This window comes from Fundulus heteroclitus, chromosome 6 (assembly GCF_011125445.2).
Source record: "Fundulus heteroclitus isolate FHET01 chromosome 6, MU-UCD_Fhet_4.1, whole genome shotgun sequence".
NCBI lineage: Eukaryota > Metazoa > Chordata > Actinopteri > Cyprinodontiformes > Fundulidae > Fundulus > Fundulus heteroclitus.
In genome coordinates, this window is record NC_046366.1 from 23,855,529 (window position 1) to 23,873,019 (window position 17,491).

The 17,491-nt window shown below is 38.0% G+C and overlaps 1 protein-coding gene across 1 annotated transcript in view; it reads right to left on the bottom strand.

The window, feature by feature from the left end:
- Positions 1–17,491, bottom strand: part of LOC105923249 (macrophage mannose receptor 1-like) — a 39,199-nt gene that overhangs the window by 14,453 nt on the left and 7,255 nt on the right. The window contains exons 4-19 of the mRNA XM_036137782.1: positions 13,797–13,952; positions 13,493–13,615; positions 13,076–13,213; positions 12,786–12,965; positions 12,305–12,459; positions 10,575–10,688; positions 10,206–10,321; positions 9,357–9,505; positions 9,078–9,277; positions 4,930–5,051; positions 4,618–4,690; positions 4,369–4,522; positions 3,414–3,452; positions 2,936–3,096; positions 1,889–1,950; positions 1,362–1,462 (exon numbers count right to left, since the gene is read on the bottom strand). Coding sequence (XP_035993675.1) covers positions 1,362–1,462; positions 1,889–1,950; positions 2,936–3,096; positions 3,414–3,452; positions 4,369–4,522; positions 4,618–4,690; positions 4,930–5,051; positions 9,078–9,277; positions 9,357–9,505; positions 10,206–10,321; positions 10,575–10,688; positions 12,305–12,459; positions 12,786–12,965; positions 13,076–13,213; positions 13,493–13,615; positions 13,797–13,952 — 2,043 coding nt within the window. The remainder of the gene's footprint in view (positions 1–1,361; positions 1,463–1,888; positions 1,951–2,935; positions 3,097–3,413; positions 3,453–4,368; positions 4,523–4,617; positions 4,691–4,929; positions 5,052–9,077; positions 9,278–9,356; positions 9,506–10,205; positions 10,322–10,574; positions 10,689–12,304; positions 12,460–12,785; positions 12,966–13,075; positions 13,214–13,492; positions 13,616–13,796; positions 13,953–17,491) is intronic.

Sequence of the window (17,491 nt, forward strand, 5' to 3'; positions counted from 1 at the left end):
GTTGGTTACTATATGGGGTTCTGCAAAAACTTTTCCTATGTAGCTGCCCCTTTAACAGATCTACTTAGCCCTAAAGTAGCTTTTATTTGGTCAGAACGATGTCAATCCGCTTTTGAGCAAACAAAAAATTTGCTAATTAACGCTCCTGTGTTGTCTGCCCCTCGTTTTGATGTGCCGTTTAATTTGGCTGTGGACACATGTGATTCTGGGGTCGGAGCTGTCCTTTTACTGCATGATACTGATGGATTGGAACATCCAGTTTCTTGTTTTTCAAAACAACTTAACAAGTATCAAAGATGGTATTCCACCATTGAAAAGGAGGCACTAGCGTTGGTCCTGGCTTTAGAACATTTTGAAATGTATGTAGGCGGTTCCAGCGGATCTGTGGTTGTTTTTACGGACCATAATCCTTTAGTTTTTCTGGACCGCATGCGTAATAAAAATCGCCGTTTGATGAACTGGTCTCTGCGGCTTCAATCTTGCAATATCTCTATCCACCATGTTCGTGGTAATGGATTGAGTTTAGTTTTTTTCCCCTACGGGTTACATCAATCCCCATTCAGAGTTTTTTGGGTTGGGGTGTTATGTGCTTTGGGCACACAATGTTGTTTATTTGGGGTTTTTTTAGATTGTTTTGTCTAGACTTGAGTGGTTTTTGAGAGATTTTAGAGTTAGATCATTTTTATTTTGTTTGGTAATTTGATTACATTAGTTGTGGTGCTATTGGTCCGCCTATAAATAGGCTGGGTCTCAACATGTTAGAGAGCCCCGCCCATCCGCTTGTCAACACTACCAAGGATGTGTCCTGAGTGCGGTGCGCGCACGTCTTCTGGAGCTGTATGACACAGCTGATGATGACAGATGACGACTCCAGCCGGCCATGCGGTATTTTTGTTAGCTTTTTGTTTGTTTGCTGTTTTGATGATTTTGACCTGGTGGGACCGGTTGTTCTGTTTTCTTTTTTTTGCTTTAGTCTGCTTATAGTAGAGGCTTCGACGGCCCTGTATAGGGTTAGCCCTCTGCTGTGGCATTCTGTTCTTTTGATCGGCTCACCAAGTCCAACTTTCTGTTAATACTTTGGAGAGTTATGTTTTTTTCTATTTTCTCTCTCCCTTTTTTTTTTCGGACAGGAAGCAACCTATTTTTTCCCCTCTCCCTCCACAGAGAAGCAAAGCAGCTGAAAAAAAGAAGTCCAAGAGAGGTTTTGAAAATAAAATATTTTTGTTAACCCTCATTCCTGTCTACGTGTCGTTAAATATGTTGGCCCCTTTCAGGGACGTAACACCCATCAAGGTTCATATTTGTTAGGGCAACGTGTGCGGTAATTTGTTTAGCAGTTTTTTATTTTATTCTCTACTCACCATTGTTTGGATTCATGGCAACGCAGTTTTCATCAAAACGTAGAAAGTCAGGTTGTCCTTCATCCCACTTTTGATAAATTACTGGAGAACCATCCATCCACCTAAATACAATAAAAGGAAACAGTCAAACATGGCCCAAAGAGAAAAACATTAATCCAATGAGAAATATCCATCCATCCATATTTGGATTTAAATAATAGAACATTATTGATCTCACAATGGAGAAATTCACTCCTGCATTTAACCCACCCCCTTGGGGAGCATTAGGCTGACACTGTGCGGTACCCGGGGAGCAGTTTGGGGTTAATGGTCTTGCTCGGGGACCCAGAGTGGCAGTCTATGGAAGCTGAACTCAGAACCTCTGGGACCCAAGCACAATTCTCTAACCACTAGGCCACCACTCCCAAAACATCATAAATCTCTTGTTTTCCATCAATCTTTAGATGTAATGTCTTGGGATAAAACTTGTACACAAGATAATTGATAATTTTTTCTTTCTTTCAAATGTGTTTGAAATGAATACTCACTGAAATGATTTGTCGAGATCCACAGTTAGGCCAATCCAGAAAGAACCATGCATTTTCGATATCTACTCTCAAACAGAAGGTTACTTTAGTTCATGAGCGCACAAAGAATATATGAGGAAAATGTGTATGGTAACTCAGAGTGAAATCAGTTAATTTCTTTTTGTGGCGGAAATGTATAACTACGAGGTTTACAGAAGGCAAACACAACACGAATACTACTGCATGCAACCTTTTTCTATCTAGTTCAGTCAGTTTGATCAATTTCACTACAGTGCAGTTATATTCAAATTGTAATTGGAATATGATCACGTTTAATTTTTTTCCCCTTTTTTACATTTTTTTACATCCCAACTACAACCTTAACTGTGTTTTGTTGGGTTAGGGTGAGGGTCACTGACTCAAAGTAGTAAATAATTGTCAAATGGAAAAAAAAAAAAATTATAAATCATTTTTAAAATTTACTGTGACCTTTGTAATCAGCTCCCACAATTAATTAATTTGAACATCTTGTGAATTGAATGCATTCTTGTTTGCAAGATTAGTCAGGTTATATGTAGTGAGACTATAACCAGACACTTTCAAATCTTGTCATATATTTAACTTGAATTTTAGCTCTGGAATTTTATTGAGCCACCCTAACAGTCTTCAGTCTTTTTGCAGATTGCATATTAAATTATGCACAAATGTACTATTTAGATAATTAGTCCCAGGTATCAGAATAAAGGTAACTGAAAAGATATCAACACTGTTTTTTGGCTTCTTATTATGTATTGTCTATCTCTTAGTATCATTTTTCTTTGGCTTTACAACTATATATTTTAAGTGTAAAGTTCAAAATACATTTAACTTTGTCTGATAAAATGGGAACTAGTTCAAGAGGTATGACGGATTGTCATACTCAGTGTACGTCAAAATACACATAATAGACATTAAACTTCCTTAGTATTTCAGTATAAAATGTGTTCTATATGGAGTTTTTGTTGTATTTTGTAGTTGAATTTTAATCAGTTATTAATTCCTTGTGTAATGAAGTATTAATAAGCATACCTGTTTCCAAAGAAAAATACTTTCTTCTTCACTGTCAATGGTTACGAGGTCACCATGTTTGTCTTTGCAGGATTGCCGGGCATCTTCATTAGCCATTATGTTTTGAATTAAATACTGACTTCCCTTCCATACCAGCCACCCATCAGAGGTAATGTTGTAATCTGTAAATTTAAGATACATATTATTTACCACACGGTTTGGATTTTCAGTTCGATTCAATTTAACTCCGTTTTATTTCTATAGCACCAATGCTCAGAACATGTCATCTCAAAGAACTTTACACATTTTGAAATTTAATAGTTATGAATCCATTTGTGTGAACCATGGAAGGCTAATGGGCACAGAAAAACGGGCTTGCCAGAGGTGCCATATAGTCACGGACCCTAAGCTTGTTGAAACTGTGTGTAAAATCTGGCATGACATTACAGTTCAATACTATGGATTCACATTAAAAAATTCAAAAAAATTATAACCTTACCTTTAGTTGCGGGGGGTGGAGGTAGCTTTGGAGTAACTCCTACATATAGGATCAGAATCAGAATCAGAATCAGACATACTTTAATAATCCCAGAGGGAAATTACTTTTGTTACATGCTCCAGATATACACACATTTTTGAGTATATATTTGCAATATTCCACACAAGGTAATAGATCCAAGTAAAGTGGTAGTGACTCGTGCAAGAACAGTGTAATGAATGCATAAATGTCAGTTACAGAGAGGGGGGGGGGGGGTGTCTGAATCACTGAGGGAGGCGTTGTAAAGATTTATGACCACAGGCAGGAATGATTTCCTGTGGCACTCTGTGGTGCATCTGGGTAAGAGGAGTCTTCTGCTGAAGGAGCTCCTCCACTGGGCCAGTGTGGATCTTGGAGAGGGTGTGAGACATTGTCTAAGATGGACTGAAGCCTGGACAGCATTCTCCTCTCTTCCACGGTTGTCAGAGTGTCCAGCTCCTCCCCCACAACATCACCGGCCCTCCTGATCAGTTTGTTCAGTCTGTTGTTGTCAGCAACCCTCACCCCACTGCCCCAGCCTGAGACAGCAAAGAAGATCGTACTGGCGACAACAGACTCATAAAACATCCTCAGCATCATCCGACAGATGTTAAAGGACCTCAGCCTCCTCAGGAAAAAGAGTCGGCTTTGGCCCTTTTTGTAGACTGCCTCAGTGTTTCTAGTCCAGTCCAGCTTATTGTTAAAGTACACTCCCAGGTACTTATACTCCTCCACAGTGTCAACAGGGACCCCTTGGATGGAAACCGGGGTCACAGGATTTTTTGCCCTCCTCATATGGCAAAAACACCTGTGACCCCTCTAGAATAAGCACCAGAAATGATCAAATAGATACTGTAGTATTATTGAGAACTATAATTTTTCTAACATTACTGTAATCATATACTTTACATAACTGTATAAAATATCCACTTGTTACCTGTAGGGAGCTGACAAATCCAGCCATTAAAAGCTTCGCATTGTTTATCATTCCAAGACCCTGTTTTATCCCAGAATGTTAGAAAAACTTCAACGCAAGATTCAACATTGTTCTTGTTGTCCGGCTGTCCATCTTCCCAGTGCTGAAAGTCTACCTGTTATGATATTTATTGCGATAAAGACATGCATAGATAAAAGGGTTCTATACAGTTTCTGAAATATCCACCAAGAAAGACAGCTGTTTACTCACTGGGGATCCGTCACTCCACACATAACCAGTGCCTTGGTCAGGGGCACTAAGTCCGATCCAGAAATGTCCAGACCTGTGAAAAATGATATGTGTACAGCAAACGATTTTAACATCTAATCACACCATGATTCTCATTGTATTTGTTATCCATAATCCTATTTTAGCATTTTCAGGAATTACTGTGAGAATGGAAGAAGGATAATGTTAATTTTTTTAACCAAACATATAGAAAATAACAAGTAGAATAGTGCTGTGTGGCATCTCATTCAATAGTTGCTGTTTCTGCTACAGTATGTACACAGAGTGATGTACCGGTCTTGCTCCAATTGCAATTTAATAGAGCTGTGGATGCTTAGTAAGTCTCCTCCAATTGCTCGGCAGTAATCCCTGGCCTCAAACCACGTCTTTGGTTCTGATGTTGTCTCGGAATATACCTTAAACACAAGGAGTTCCACTACTGTTATTTGTCTGGGTAGATGTACATTCATCCTTAATTTTAAATATACAGAAGGGAGTCACATGAATTTGGATGTCTCAGATCTGTTCGTAGATTCCCCTATTATGTATAGCTGTTGTTCATTAATTAGCTGTCATCATTAAAACTGTTCAATAGGAAAACTAATGTGGGTTTGACTTAACATGGTTTCTATTTATGAGACTACATATTTTTCATACATTGTTCTTGCTGGTATATTTTCAAACAAAAAACATAAATAAAAAATAAAAGAAATCTGAGAATAAAACAGAAGATAATGTCTATGGCTGAATTGTAAGCAGTCCGAAGGTTGACAATGCCTGAAGGGTCCCCATATTCTGGGAAACCAATTTTATCCTCTTGTCAGTTTACTGTTACTGAAATTTCAACACCATATTGGGAAATTCATGGTTTGTAGATTACTTCAAATAAACCATCGAGGCCAATGCATGTACTGTTATATAATCTGTGTGTCATTCGTTGACCAAGGTACTTTTCATCAGTTTGATTAAACGGTATAATTCAACAATAGAAAAAACAGAAAAACGTCCGTTTTCTCCTTTTTTGTCTTGTTCCACAAAACAAAAAAGGAGAAAACGATTCGTTTTCCCGTTTTGTGGTTTCTGCACATAAAACCAAGATCCATTAAACGGCTTGATTTTGTTTTTTTTTTGTTTTCGCCCCGAAAACGGAAATACCATTCAATTTTCGGTTTCAGAAGCGGGCGTGGCATTTAATCCAGCCGGTCCGGTGCCCTTCAAAATAAAGGCATGGCATGGAGAAACTTTTGTTGTATTTTCTGCCCTCATCGAAACTTCTGTGTTTTAAATTAAAGCAGGTCTAATACATATATAATTATATACATATATTTAGATGTAATATATATTTGTAATTTTTATAGCTACAGGGTTTACTCTGAATAAAGTCATCTATTGCGTGTCAGAGAGATTTAACTGCGACAGGACAGACATGGCAAATTTGACACTCAGGACAGGTATTTTAAATGACCAGCAGATGTCGCTGTTCATTAATGTGACAGTTAATCACTATATCCAGCGTATTTTAACACCTCATAGTAAATAAATGGAACATTTATGAAACGGTGTGTTGTGTGTGGAACTTTATTTTTGTGGGGGAGAATTTTTTTAGATATATATCTGGGAAAACAGCCAATATAAACAGGAGTGAGGTAGAAAAAATAATAGATCGATCTCTCTCTCTCTCTCTCTCTCTCTCTCTCTCTCTCTCTCTCTCTCTCTCTCTCTCTCTATATATATATATATATATATATATATATATATATATATATATATATATATATATATTCACTTTGAATGTTGAATTCAATTTATTAGCAGTACTCAGTTTGCAGGGATCTCCAAGCCAACACTCTTGCTCTGGAAACCCTTTTCACCATTTTTTTTCTTTACAGGTATAATATTAATTAAAAGTACACTTGGAATCTAAAAACACGACATTTTCATGTGTTTTCATTGATTTTTACTTTATTTCAAAGGTGTTTGAGCTTTGGTTACTTATTTAATTTATTTGATTAAATGTGCTGGTATTGAGTTTTTACCTCATGGCCACAGCCTTGCAACCACACCATCGGACACAATCAGACCAATTAGATGCTTAGTATAATGAAGTCCCAGCCAATCATGGTCAGTCATCAATTAAGGTCAGGTGAGCAATAATCTTTTACAGTTTAGCGAAAAGAGAGATTACGAGGAAGTTGAAATATGAACAGAATTTCCACAATAAGTCAAACCATTTTTCTCTTTCTTGTCATTTTGATAGTTGTAATGAATGAACAATGTTTACATGCCAGATTAAATTCAGTGTCGATTGTGAGCTGAAGCTTTTGACCTGATTCAATGCTGCATTAATTTAACCTCTCTTTAGCTACATATGTAACTGTTGGCCATATTAGATATTTTAAATATAGACTTCAACAAGCTCTTTTTTATTTCACTTGTATCAGGTAAAATTTGGACAACATTTTTAGTAATGTATATTTAGTAAAATATTTAAGTACTTTATAACTAACTTTAAAATCTTAAAAAAATTAGTTTAGCACATTTTCCTAAAGAAAGAGTTGTAGTATAAACTAGATGAGGTTATCTATGTATTCTACAAGTTTGGTGGCACTACAATGATCAATGGTGTAGTCATTGCTCATTTTATACTTATTCTAACAATAAAATAGGTGCCATTTGCCATTTAGACTTTGGGAAATTCCTCAAAAAATTTATTATTTTCAAATCCAATAAATGTGGTATGATATACATGACATCAGATACTTATGAAATGAATTTGATAATAATCCACCTCTCCTTGGTGACGCTGTTGAATATTTCTCTGTGATTATTTTTTTGGGGTTGCAACTTGCAGACGGTCCCTAAGCATCTGCGGAGCAGCGAGCTCTGCATAGAGTCCAATGTCCAATTCCCAGCGCGGTGGGAAACTACGGTTGTAGCTCACTGTCTGCCTTGCTGTGGTTACAGAGAGGTGTCTGTTTTGTAGAATAAATGATCCACAGATGAGTTATTGGTCCGAAAAAGCCGAATCTGAATAGCTTTCTAACTTCACTGAAGTAGCAAACCAGCTGTTTCCGGGTCACGTAAACTAAATCAAATTCTGCTTTGCTGTCCGTTTTTCCATTTCGTATTTTTGATCTGAGCTTAGAATTGAAATATGAAAAACCAATTCGTTTTTCGTTTTTGGTTTAACCATAACAATCAAAAAACAAAATAACCAGTCCATTTTTTATTTTTTGATTTTTGATTTGCAATTGAAAATAGAAAGAACGAAAAATACACAGATACAGGCAGAATTGTAAAAACGAGAGACAGAAATGTACAAACGGCAAACAAAAATGTAAAAAGGACAGACAGAAATGTAAAAACGAGAAACAGAAATGTAAAAAGAACAGACAGAAATGTAAAAACGAGAAACAGAAATGTAAAAAGAACAGACAGAAATGTAAAAACGAGAAACAGAAATGTAAAAAGGACAGACAGAAATGTAAAAACGGCAAACAGAAATGTAAAAAGGACAGACAGAAATGTAAAAAGGACAGGCAGAAATAAATAGCATCGGAGAAATAAATAGGGCAAAAAAATACAAAGAAAGAATAAAACAGACAAAAATATTATAACATGCACATAAATAAATACTTAAAAAATAAGTAATTATTAAATAAAGTGGCTAATTAAAGGAGATATATACATTTTGTCTCACTGTATAATTTATTTTCTATCTACATTTATTTGTTTATTGTTTTTTTGGTGGCACATAATTGTATGCATATTTATTTATTGAGCATTTATTTATTTTTAAATATGGAAGACTTGGTCCTCCATATAGGTGACCACTTCCGGTCTCGGAAATGAACAAACGAGCCTCTTTTTCGTTTATGCTTTAAACCACTTTTTGTTTTTTCTTACCCGAAATGTAAAATTAAATTCAAATCATTTTTCAAAATTCACTTTTCCCTTATTGACAATGAAAAAGAGAAACGCTTTGTATTTCGATTTTCATTTGTGTATTTTAAAACAAAAATCAAACGGCCATTTGTTTTTGTTTTTTCAATTCCTGTTTCTGAAACAAAAATCCAATGACCAAAAGATAGACGGACCTCCGATCCGTGTATCATTCGTGTTCTTGATCTGAGCTTAGAATTGAAATATGAAAAACCAATCCTTTTTTCGTTTATTTTATTTTTCGTTATAAAAAACAAAAAACAAAATAACCAGTCCATTTTTTTAATCTTTTGTGTTTTGATTTGCAATTGAAAATAGAAAGAATGAATGATACACGGATTTTATATTATTAGCTTATGTTTTTATTTAAAAAAAAAATTTTAAACAATCACAATTGCTATCAACTATTTTTTGTAATTGACGTTGTAGATTATGGTGACTAATCATTGCAGTCTTATGAGGCACACATAAAAAAACTTAAACTTTAACTTAAATTTTACCTTATAGCAGAGGTATCTTGTTGGGTCTTTGGTCCATCCGTCAGCACAATGGGAAGAGGGAGCAGTTGTTGGTGCAGGAGTCACAACTGCCCCCTCGGCCAGATGTTTGCAGATGTACTTCTCTCTATTGGTACAAGGCAACACGTCCCAGAGGCCTGCAGAACCACCAGTTGCCATCGCGACACAACCCTGGTTGTGGCCTTTTTGTCAGAGAAATTAAAAGCTGTCATTTTAAAAGTTACTTTCAAATGCATTTTACGAACAGAAAGATTTTGGTACCTGGCATTTCACTGTTCCAATGAGTATAACTAACAGATACCGTGTTGGTCCACTCAAAAATGTCTCGGTTCTTCTGGTTTGAAAGTCCCAACCAGAAATGTTTCTCTGATCTCAGGCCCACCAAACTGACTAAGAAGGCATTATCCATCCTGGGAACGTGTATAATAACATGATTATGTGAATGTAAATGAGAAGATTTAGTTGTTTAGTTGTTAGTAGTTTTAAAAACACTGGTCCATTCAACATAAGTTGAAATTATTTCCACATAGACATGCTCAAAAGCTTGAATTTAAATGTTTTTGAAGATATCTTTGATATGGTTTTTGGTTGAATGGTGTTGGATGGTGTTTATGGATAATTGCCTCCACCTTTTTCTAAATCTTGAGCTATCTGGATGCAAGCGTGCAAATGTATTTTTAATTCTAAATGAAAAGTTAGAGTTAAGTTTCAGATTAGCTAAACAGCTAAATGTTATGAATGAGATCTAGCTGCAACTCTCTATTCCTCACTATCTATATATGTATGTATGTATGAATATAAATATATATATGTATGTATGTATGAATATAAATATATATATATATATGTATGTATGAATATAAATATATATGTATGTATGTATGTATGTATGTATGTATGTATGTATGTATGAATATAAATATATATGTATGTATGTATGTATGTATGAATATAAATATATATGTATGTATGTATGTATGAATATAAATATATATGTATGTATGTATGAATATATATATATATATATATATATATATATATATATATATATATATATATATATATAGGGACAGAGAGAGTGATAATGGACATGTAGATATGTTTGTATACCTGGTTGAAACATCTGCCAAGTAGGAATTTAATCTTTCACAGTCTGCTTTTGCTTCTCCAAATGTCTTTGTTTCAGTTCCAATAAAGTAACAGTAGGAACCGTATCTTTTCCAACCCTATCCAGGAAAAATAAAGAAGGAAACGTTACTTCTATCAAGATGTAAAACCACACAACATGTAAAAAAAACGTTGAAGTGACATATGTGATTTTGTTGTAATAAACACAAAAACAAAACAAAAAACACTTGTGTTCTTTTTGTCACTGAATGAGAGAAAATTCTCAATTGTGTTTGTTGAAATATTGTCCCTTATACTTTTATACCAGATCCTTCTTAATTTTTTTTTTTCAGAGATGAAAAGTTTTCTCACAGTTTTGCATCCTTCATCCGTCGGTACTCCACCGCCAGAGGGTTCAGAAGCACTGGTTTTCATACAAATAAAGCCATGTTTCTCCTTACAGTCATGGTCCGCCCAGTTTCCAGCCTACCAGAAGGACGTACACAAGATGATGAATATGTACAATACGGAGTAAAACAAAATAAGTCATCATATAAGTCATCACATTGTCTTACATCGTTAACATTTCTATTCTTTACATAAATCGCTGTTGCATCTTTATCCTGAAAAATAGTGCAATCTACTGTGATTTTTAGAGTGATTTCTAGAATGATATTTTTCAAGCTGTATGCAAATGAAATTTCGTTCTGTACGCACTTTGTGCATACAAAATGACAATAAAGATATCTTTCTATCTATCTATATAAAAGGCATATGCTCTTAGGTAAGACTAATGCAATAATCTTACATTTTCTTGCAAGATTTTACTTATTTATTGTTTTAAGCAAAACTTCACTTCAGCTTTGTAAGGTAACTGCATCAAATAAATAGATGTTCTGTTCAGGAAGCCACTCAACATGGAAAATTTTAAATCTAACAGGACAAAACCTAAGGTTATTACTTGTACATTGCCACATCAAGTTAAATGTTCAGAGCAATACCTAAATGATGCAATACTTAAAGCTATAGTTGTTAATCCTGTTCTGAAACGTTTTGTAATACTGGGTAAAATTGTCTTTTCCATCCTGAAAGTAGTTAATATATTATGTATTCACAAAAAAGGAAGGGGAAAAAATCGTTCTCTGTGGGAGCTGCAGGCCTGTAAAAACTCTGACTAATCTTTGCCGTTCGTCCCAAAGGGCATGGATTTGTCAAAGTTTTGTTCATGCTCTCACCCAAAGACGTTGTATACTCACCCCCCTCTGTCCCTCAAGTTCTGGGGGTATTGTCATATTTATTGGTTGTCCCATATGCCAATCATTCTGACTCGCTCACATAACGCCAGTGTATGTGCTTTTTCCTTCCCAGTTTTAGCTTGCTGACTGCGCCTGTGGACTTCTAGTGTTTATGTATCCATCTAGCTTGACGGCTAGGTTAATGGCTAACTTAGCAGTTAGTCTTTCATTATAGCTCCACTGCTCTCACTGAATACTTTGAACATGGCAGAGAGCTGCAAAAAGCAAACCGCATCATGTTTATGAGAAGAAGAGGAAGGCCTCAGTAAAAGAGATAAGATCAGAGTGGATCTCGGTGATTTCTTTCACACAAACCCCCTGAAAAATGGTAGAGCAAGGTAAAACGGTCTTGCATGTGCAGTTATTCAAAAATGGATTTGGGGAAAATTCTTGAAAAATCACAAACTCTAGCTTTAATGAAAACAGAGTTCAAGTGTCTATCCATCCATCCATTAATTGGGTGCCAAGGAGAAATCCTAAAACAACACCCAAACCACCTCAACTGACTCGTTTGAAGGCAGAGATGGAGTGGCAGTACTTTGAGCTTTCCCCCTAATGACAGAACTCCACACCTCATCTCTAACGCTGAGGTGTGGAGGAAGCTCATGTCTTTCACTTACATCTGGGGTCTCAATATTTCTGTCATGATCCATACCTCATGATCGTAGATGAGAGTCGGAATGTAGACAGACCAGTCAATCAAGCTTTGCTTTTTGTCTCTTTCTTAACCACAGCAGACCAGAGCAGTGCCAGCATTTCACTTCAAATCTACGTATCTCATTAAAAAATGCAAACAATGTTTCATACCTCTCCCCTGATGAGAACACAATCCTCTTGGTTCGTAGCAACAGCTGGTCTTCCAAACTCCCAGCTGGTGAAGCTGACTGTGGTGTGGTCACTCCAGTCAAACAGTCCTTCTGTTTTCCTGTCATTTAGTCCAATCCAGAGCTCATCAGCTGAGGCTACAGACAAAACAAATAGATGAAATAATTGTATCTATCTATCTATCTATCTATCTATCTATCTATCTATCTATCTATCTATCTATCTATCTATCTATCTATCTATCTATCTATCTATCTATCTATCTATCTATCTATCTATCTATCTATCTATCTATCTATCTAATAAGCCATTATATGACTTTGCCAACCATAACAAGTGTGTTTAATTTTTAGATTTCTGTTCAGGTTTTAGGAAGTGTAAGGAAACAAAACCAAACTAAGGTGTTGACATGATTTTCACAAAGGAACCACCAGAAGAAAGTTCAGTATAAAAACAAGAGTACCATATCCTAGCTGAGAGATGACAAAACTTTGGTCCTCCACATTGCGGATGCTCACAAGGTCTCCCCCATCCTTGCGACAAGCTAACTGAGCATCAGACCAGCTTTTTTCATTACGATACAGTTGGAAGCAGTGGCCATTGTACGGAATCCATGGTGCTGAACAGAATCCAGTGTCAGGACCTGATTACAAAATATGCAAAAGAAGAAATTCAGAATATCGGTTCACAACATCGTGAACTATTACAGAATATTTTATTTATTTCATAAAAGACAATTAAACTTTTCATTACTCTCAGTTGGAGAAGCCAGGACTCCTTTACTGTAGCAGATGTAGCCCAGTTTCTTGTTGCATTTTGAACTTTGCCAAGAGTACCTCAGAAAACTATCCATCATTCCACAGCTATATCCTGGATTGTGAAGTGGGTGTCCTAAAACCACATGATAAACAACTTTAGATTTGCTGTTGCATCACAAATTATTTATTCTTATTCACAGTACGTTTTTATTTTGTACATTAATCTTACAGAAATTGATTGTGTTTATATACAATGTCGTGGCTTAATTTTATGCTTTTGTTGATAGGGGAACAACGGCTGATGTGACAAGGAAAGTAATGTAAAAGCAACACGTGCTTGTAAAGGTTAAGGAAAAAATATTTGTGAAAGTAACGTGAATTATAGTGAAATATGAGAAATATAAAATCATACCTGAATCCCAGTTAAGGTAACGAAAAGGGTTCCCATTAGACCATTTCCAGCCATTTTCTGACTCCAGAGTGAGCCCAGTCCACAGTTTGTATCCTTGTGGGGTACCTCCCGGCTCGAGCAGCGCTATTAAAGTGAATTAAGAAAAGAAAGAGAAAGACAAAAAAACTAATTAAGCACATCTAGAAACACTAGTTTGAGTTACTACAAAATAAAGATTTTTAAAATATCATCATAACCTTATCATAAAAAATCATGAATTGCTGTTTGAAAAGTTCATTCAGCTTATAAGTCAACATGGCAGTACCTGTGATATAAGCCTGCTCGTGAGGATCGATGATGCTGAGCAAGGAGGCGCTCTGCTGCTTACAGCTTCTTTCAGCCTCTGACCAGGTCAAAGCGGACTCCAGGTTCAGCTGATAAACTGCTTTGCTTGTTGGGTTTTGGATCCAGTTATCCTTATCTGCAAAATATTTTACCCAGGTGAATCTCCATGAACTATTAAATCAATTAAAGGGTGATTTATTTCTGTAATTCCATTCAAAAAATGACCTGTTTTATATTTTATAGATTCATTACAAACAGATTTATATATTTTAAACTTACTTTGATGATTATGACTTACAACTAAAATAATTCCGTTTTTCAGAATATTTGGATTTTAGATCAGTTCAGTAAACAAGAAAACATATCTAAGCACGTTATAATTGGTGTTATAATTATTACTTACAACTACAAAAGCAAAAATGCTGTTTTACAGAAAATGAGGATGTTATATAAGATCAATAAACAAGAATTGAAGGTCCACTGAATTGTATTGTCATGTATTTCATGTATTGTAAAGCATATGCAGCCAATACTTGATTGGGTCTTTTTTGTATTAATTACTGCTTCAATGCAGCGGGACATCAGGGCAATCTGTCTTTGGAAGGAAGCCCAGGTTGTTTTATTAGCATCGATAAGCTAATATCATCATCTTGTCTCATCTACCTTTTGACAATACTCCATAGATTGTCTGTCAGGTTTAGGTTTGGGAATTTACCCAAAATTAAAGTGAAGTGATACCATGGTCATTAAATCAGGTGTTTGTACTTTTGTCAGTGTAAGCAATCCCACATGAATGAAATTACCGTCTCCAAAAGATTTATCCACAGAGGAAAACACAAAGAGCTGTAAAATGTATTGTTGCAGTGACCTTGGACTTAATAAAAGTCCAAGTCCCCCCCGCACAGATAAGAAACTTCTAATGTAATCGCTGAATCAGTTGGGGGAGAAGACTAAACAGTTTAGGCTCATGCAGTAAAATCCAGCATTTGGCTGTTCTAAATTTCTTTGTTCATATATTGTATGTAGCTCCAGTCGATGCTTCTATCTTCACAAGACTCTTAAATGGGTGTTGCTTCACAATCCTCGAACGGCTGCTGTTGTACCTGTTGCTTGAGGATAGTTTTGTACCACACCTTTTCCTTCACCTGAACTTGCCATTAAGATACTTGTGTAAAGCGCTGTTAGATCAGACGGCTTTTTTAGCAAACACATAGACTTCCCATGACTTTGTTGGATACAACATGACAGACCAAGGGTCTGGTCAGACGTTGGAGAACTCCAGCCAGGAAGCACCCCACAGTGCTGAAGATCTCTCCGCAACTGAACTGCCTCAGCACCAGAGACCAACTCAGAGGAACACCCCTCCAACCACCCCAATCAAATTAGCAAGGAGAGAGAGGATTAACTGGCCAAAGATGGCAGACAGTAGTGCTTGGATGCAGTTAGATGATGACCTTGATGGCATCCTGGAAGCAACTGCATCAGGCTCAGTTCACAGGAAGATCGATGCACTGACAACCATAGTATACAACCTCGCAAAGGAGCGGTTTGGCACTAAGGTGCGGAAAGGCCAGCGCCAACTACAGCAGCAGCCAAACAGGAGGGAGAGGGAGATCCGTCGCCTGAGAAGCGAGATAAAGGCCCTCAACAAGCGGTTCAAGACCAGCTCACCAACCGAGAAGGAAGGTATTAAAGACCTGACAAGTAAGGTCCGGGAACAACTGTGCAGGGTTAGAAGAGCAGAGAACATCCGGAAGCAGCGTCGGAAGAAAGAAAAGAGAAGATCTCAGTTCATAAAGGACCCATACAGCTTCACAAAGTCTCTTCTAGGCCAACAAAAATCTGGCTCACTCTCCAGCACAAAAATGGAGGTTGAAGAGTTCCTTGCTGAAGCCCACGGTGACCCTAACAGGAGTCGGGGTCTAGGGGCCAATCACAATATCTCTAGGCCTGAGAAACCAACAATTGAGCTGAATGGGAAGGAACCCACCTGGCAAGAAGTTCGGGACGTCGTCCACAAGGCCAAATCATCAGCTGCCCCTGGCCCAAGTGGTATACCATACAAAGTATACAAAAAATGCCCCAAGCTCCTCAAGAGGCTATGGAAAATCATGAGGAAGATCTGGGCCAAGGGGACAATTCCACCCAGCTGGAAGTTGGCCGAGGGATGCTTTGTTCCGAAAGAGGAAGGGTCATCCACAATCTCCCAGTTCAGGACGATCTCTCTTCTGAACGTAGAGTGTAAGATCTTCTTCTCGGTTCTGGCACGAAGAATCACCTCCTACATGATGCAAAACCACTATATCAACCCTTCCATCCAAAAAGGTGGGATCCCAGGCTTTTCGGGCTGTCTGGAACACACCTCGATGATTACGCAACTGATCCATGAGGCAAAACGTAAGAAAAGCGACCTAACAGTCATTTGGCTAGATCTAGCCAATGCTTATGGGTCAATTCCACATGATCTCATCCAAGAAGGACTTGACCATTATTTCATCCCTGAGACAATCCGAGGCTTGATTTCAAACTACCTCGCCGGGTTCCGACTCAGATTTACATCGTCTCTTTTTACCACCAACTGGCTGGACCTCCAAAAGGGGATTCCAACAGGGTGCACCATCTCCCCCATCTTGTTCATTATGGGCATGAACATACTGCTAACAGCTGCAGAGGGCATAACCCGGGGTCCTAGATTGGAATCTGGTGTTGTGCAGCCAGTACTGCGTGCGTTTATGGACGACATCACAGTAACTACTGTGACGCATGTCCAAGCAAGATGGGTGCTGGATACATTGGGCAGCGTTGCCTCCTGGGCAGGGATGCTGTTCAAGGCCAGGAAGTCCAGGAGCATGGTCATCAAGAAGGGCAGAGTCACCGGCAAGTTCAGTCTCCAAGTCCAGGGTGAGATCATCCCACCCATCGAGGGCAATCCAGTAAAATGCCTGGGAAAGTGGTTTAATGCGTCACTAACGGATGGTGCCAACGTAGCTGAGGCGGTGAAGCAGACTGAGGAGTGGCTGAAGAAGATCGACAAATCTTTGCTACCGGGCAAGTTCAAGACCTGGCTTTATCAACATGGCCTCTTGCCCAGGCTCCTTTGGCTACTAACAGTCTACGAGTTTCCCATGACCACCGTCGAGCTCATTGAGAGGAGGACCAACAAGCACCTGCGGAGGTGGCTAGGCATTCCCCCAAGCTTCTCATCAGTGGGCCTTTACATCAGGTCGGGGCAACTGCAACTCCCCCTGTCATCAGTAGTCGAGGAGTACAAGGTGGCGAAATGCAGGGTTGTCCTAAGTCTGAGGGATTCCAACGATGACCTCATCAGTCAAGCTGGCATGACAACCAGATCTGGACGCAAGTGGGCTGCCAATGCAGCTGTAGACCAGGCAGTCAGCTCCTTGAAGTTGCGGGACATAGTGGGAAACCAGTGCATTCACCGACAAGGCCTCGGCTCTGCACAGTTCCAAACCTGGGGAGGTGCAAACACGGGAACCAGGAGAGGCATGGTGCAAATGGAAGTGAGGAGCAGAGAGGAGGAGAAGCGAGTAGCAAGAGCAGTGCAGCAAGGTTCCCAGGGAGCCTGGACAAAATGGGACTTGCCCAGGCGCAAAGTCACATGGAGGGAGCTGTGGCGCCTGGAGCCCTATCGCATCTCCTTCCTTTTACGGTCTG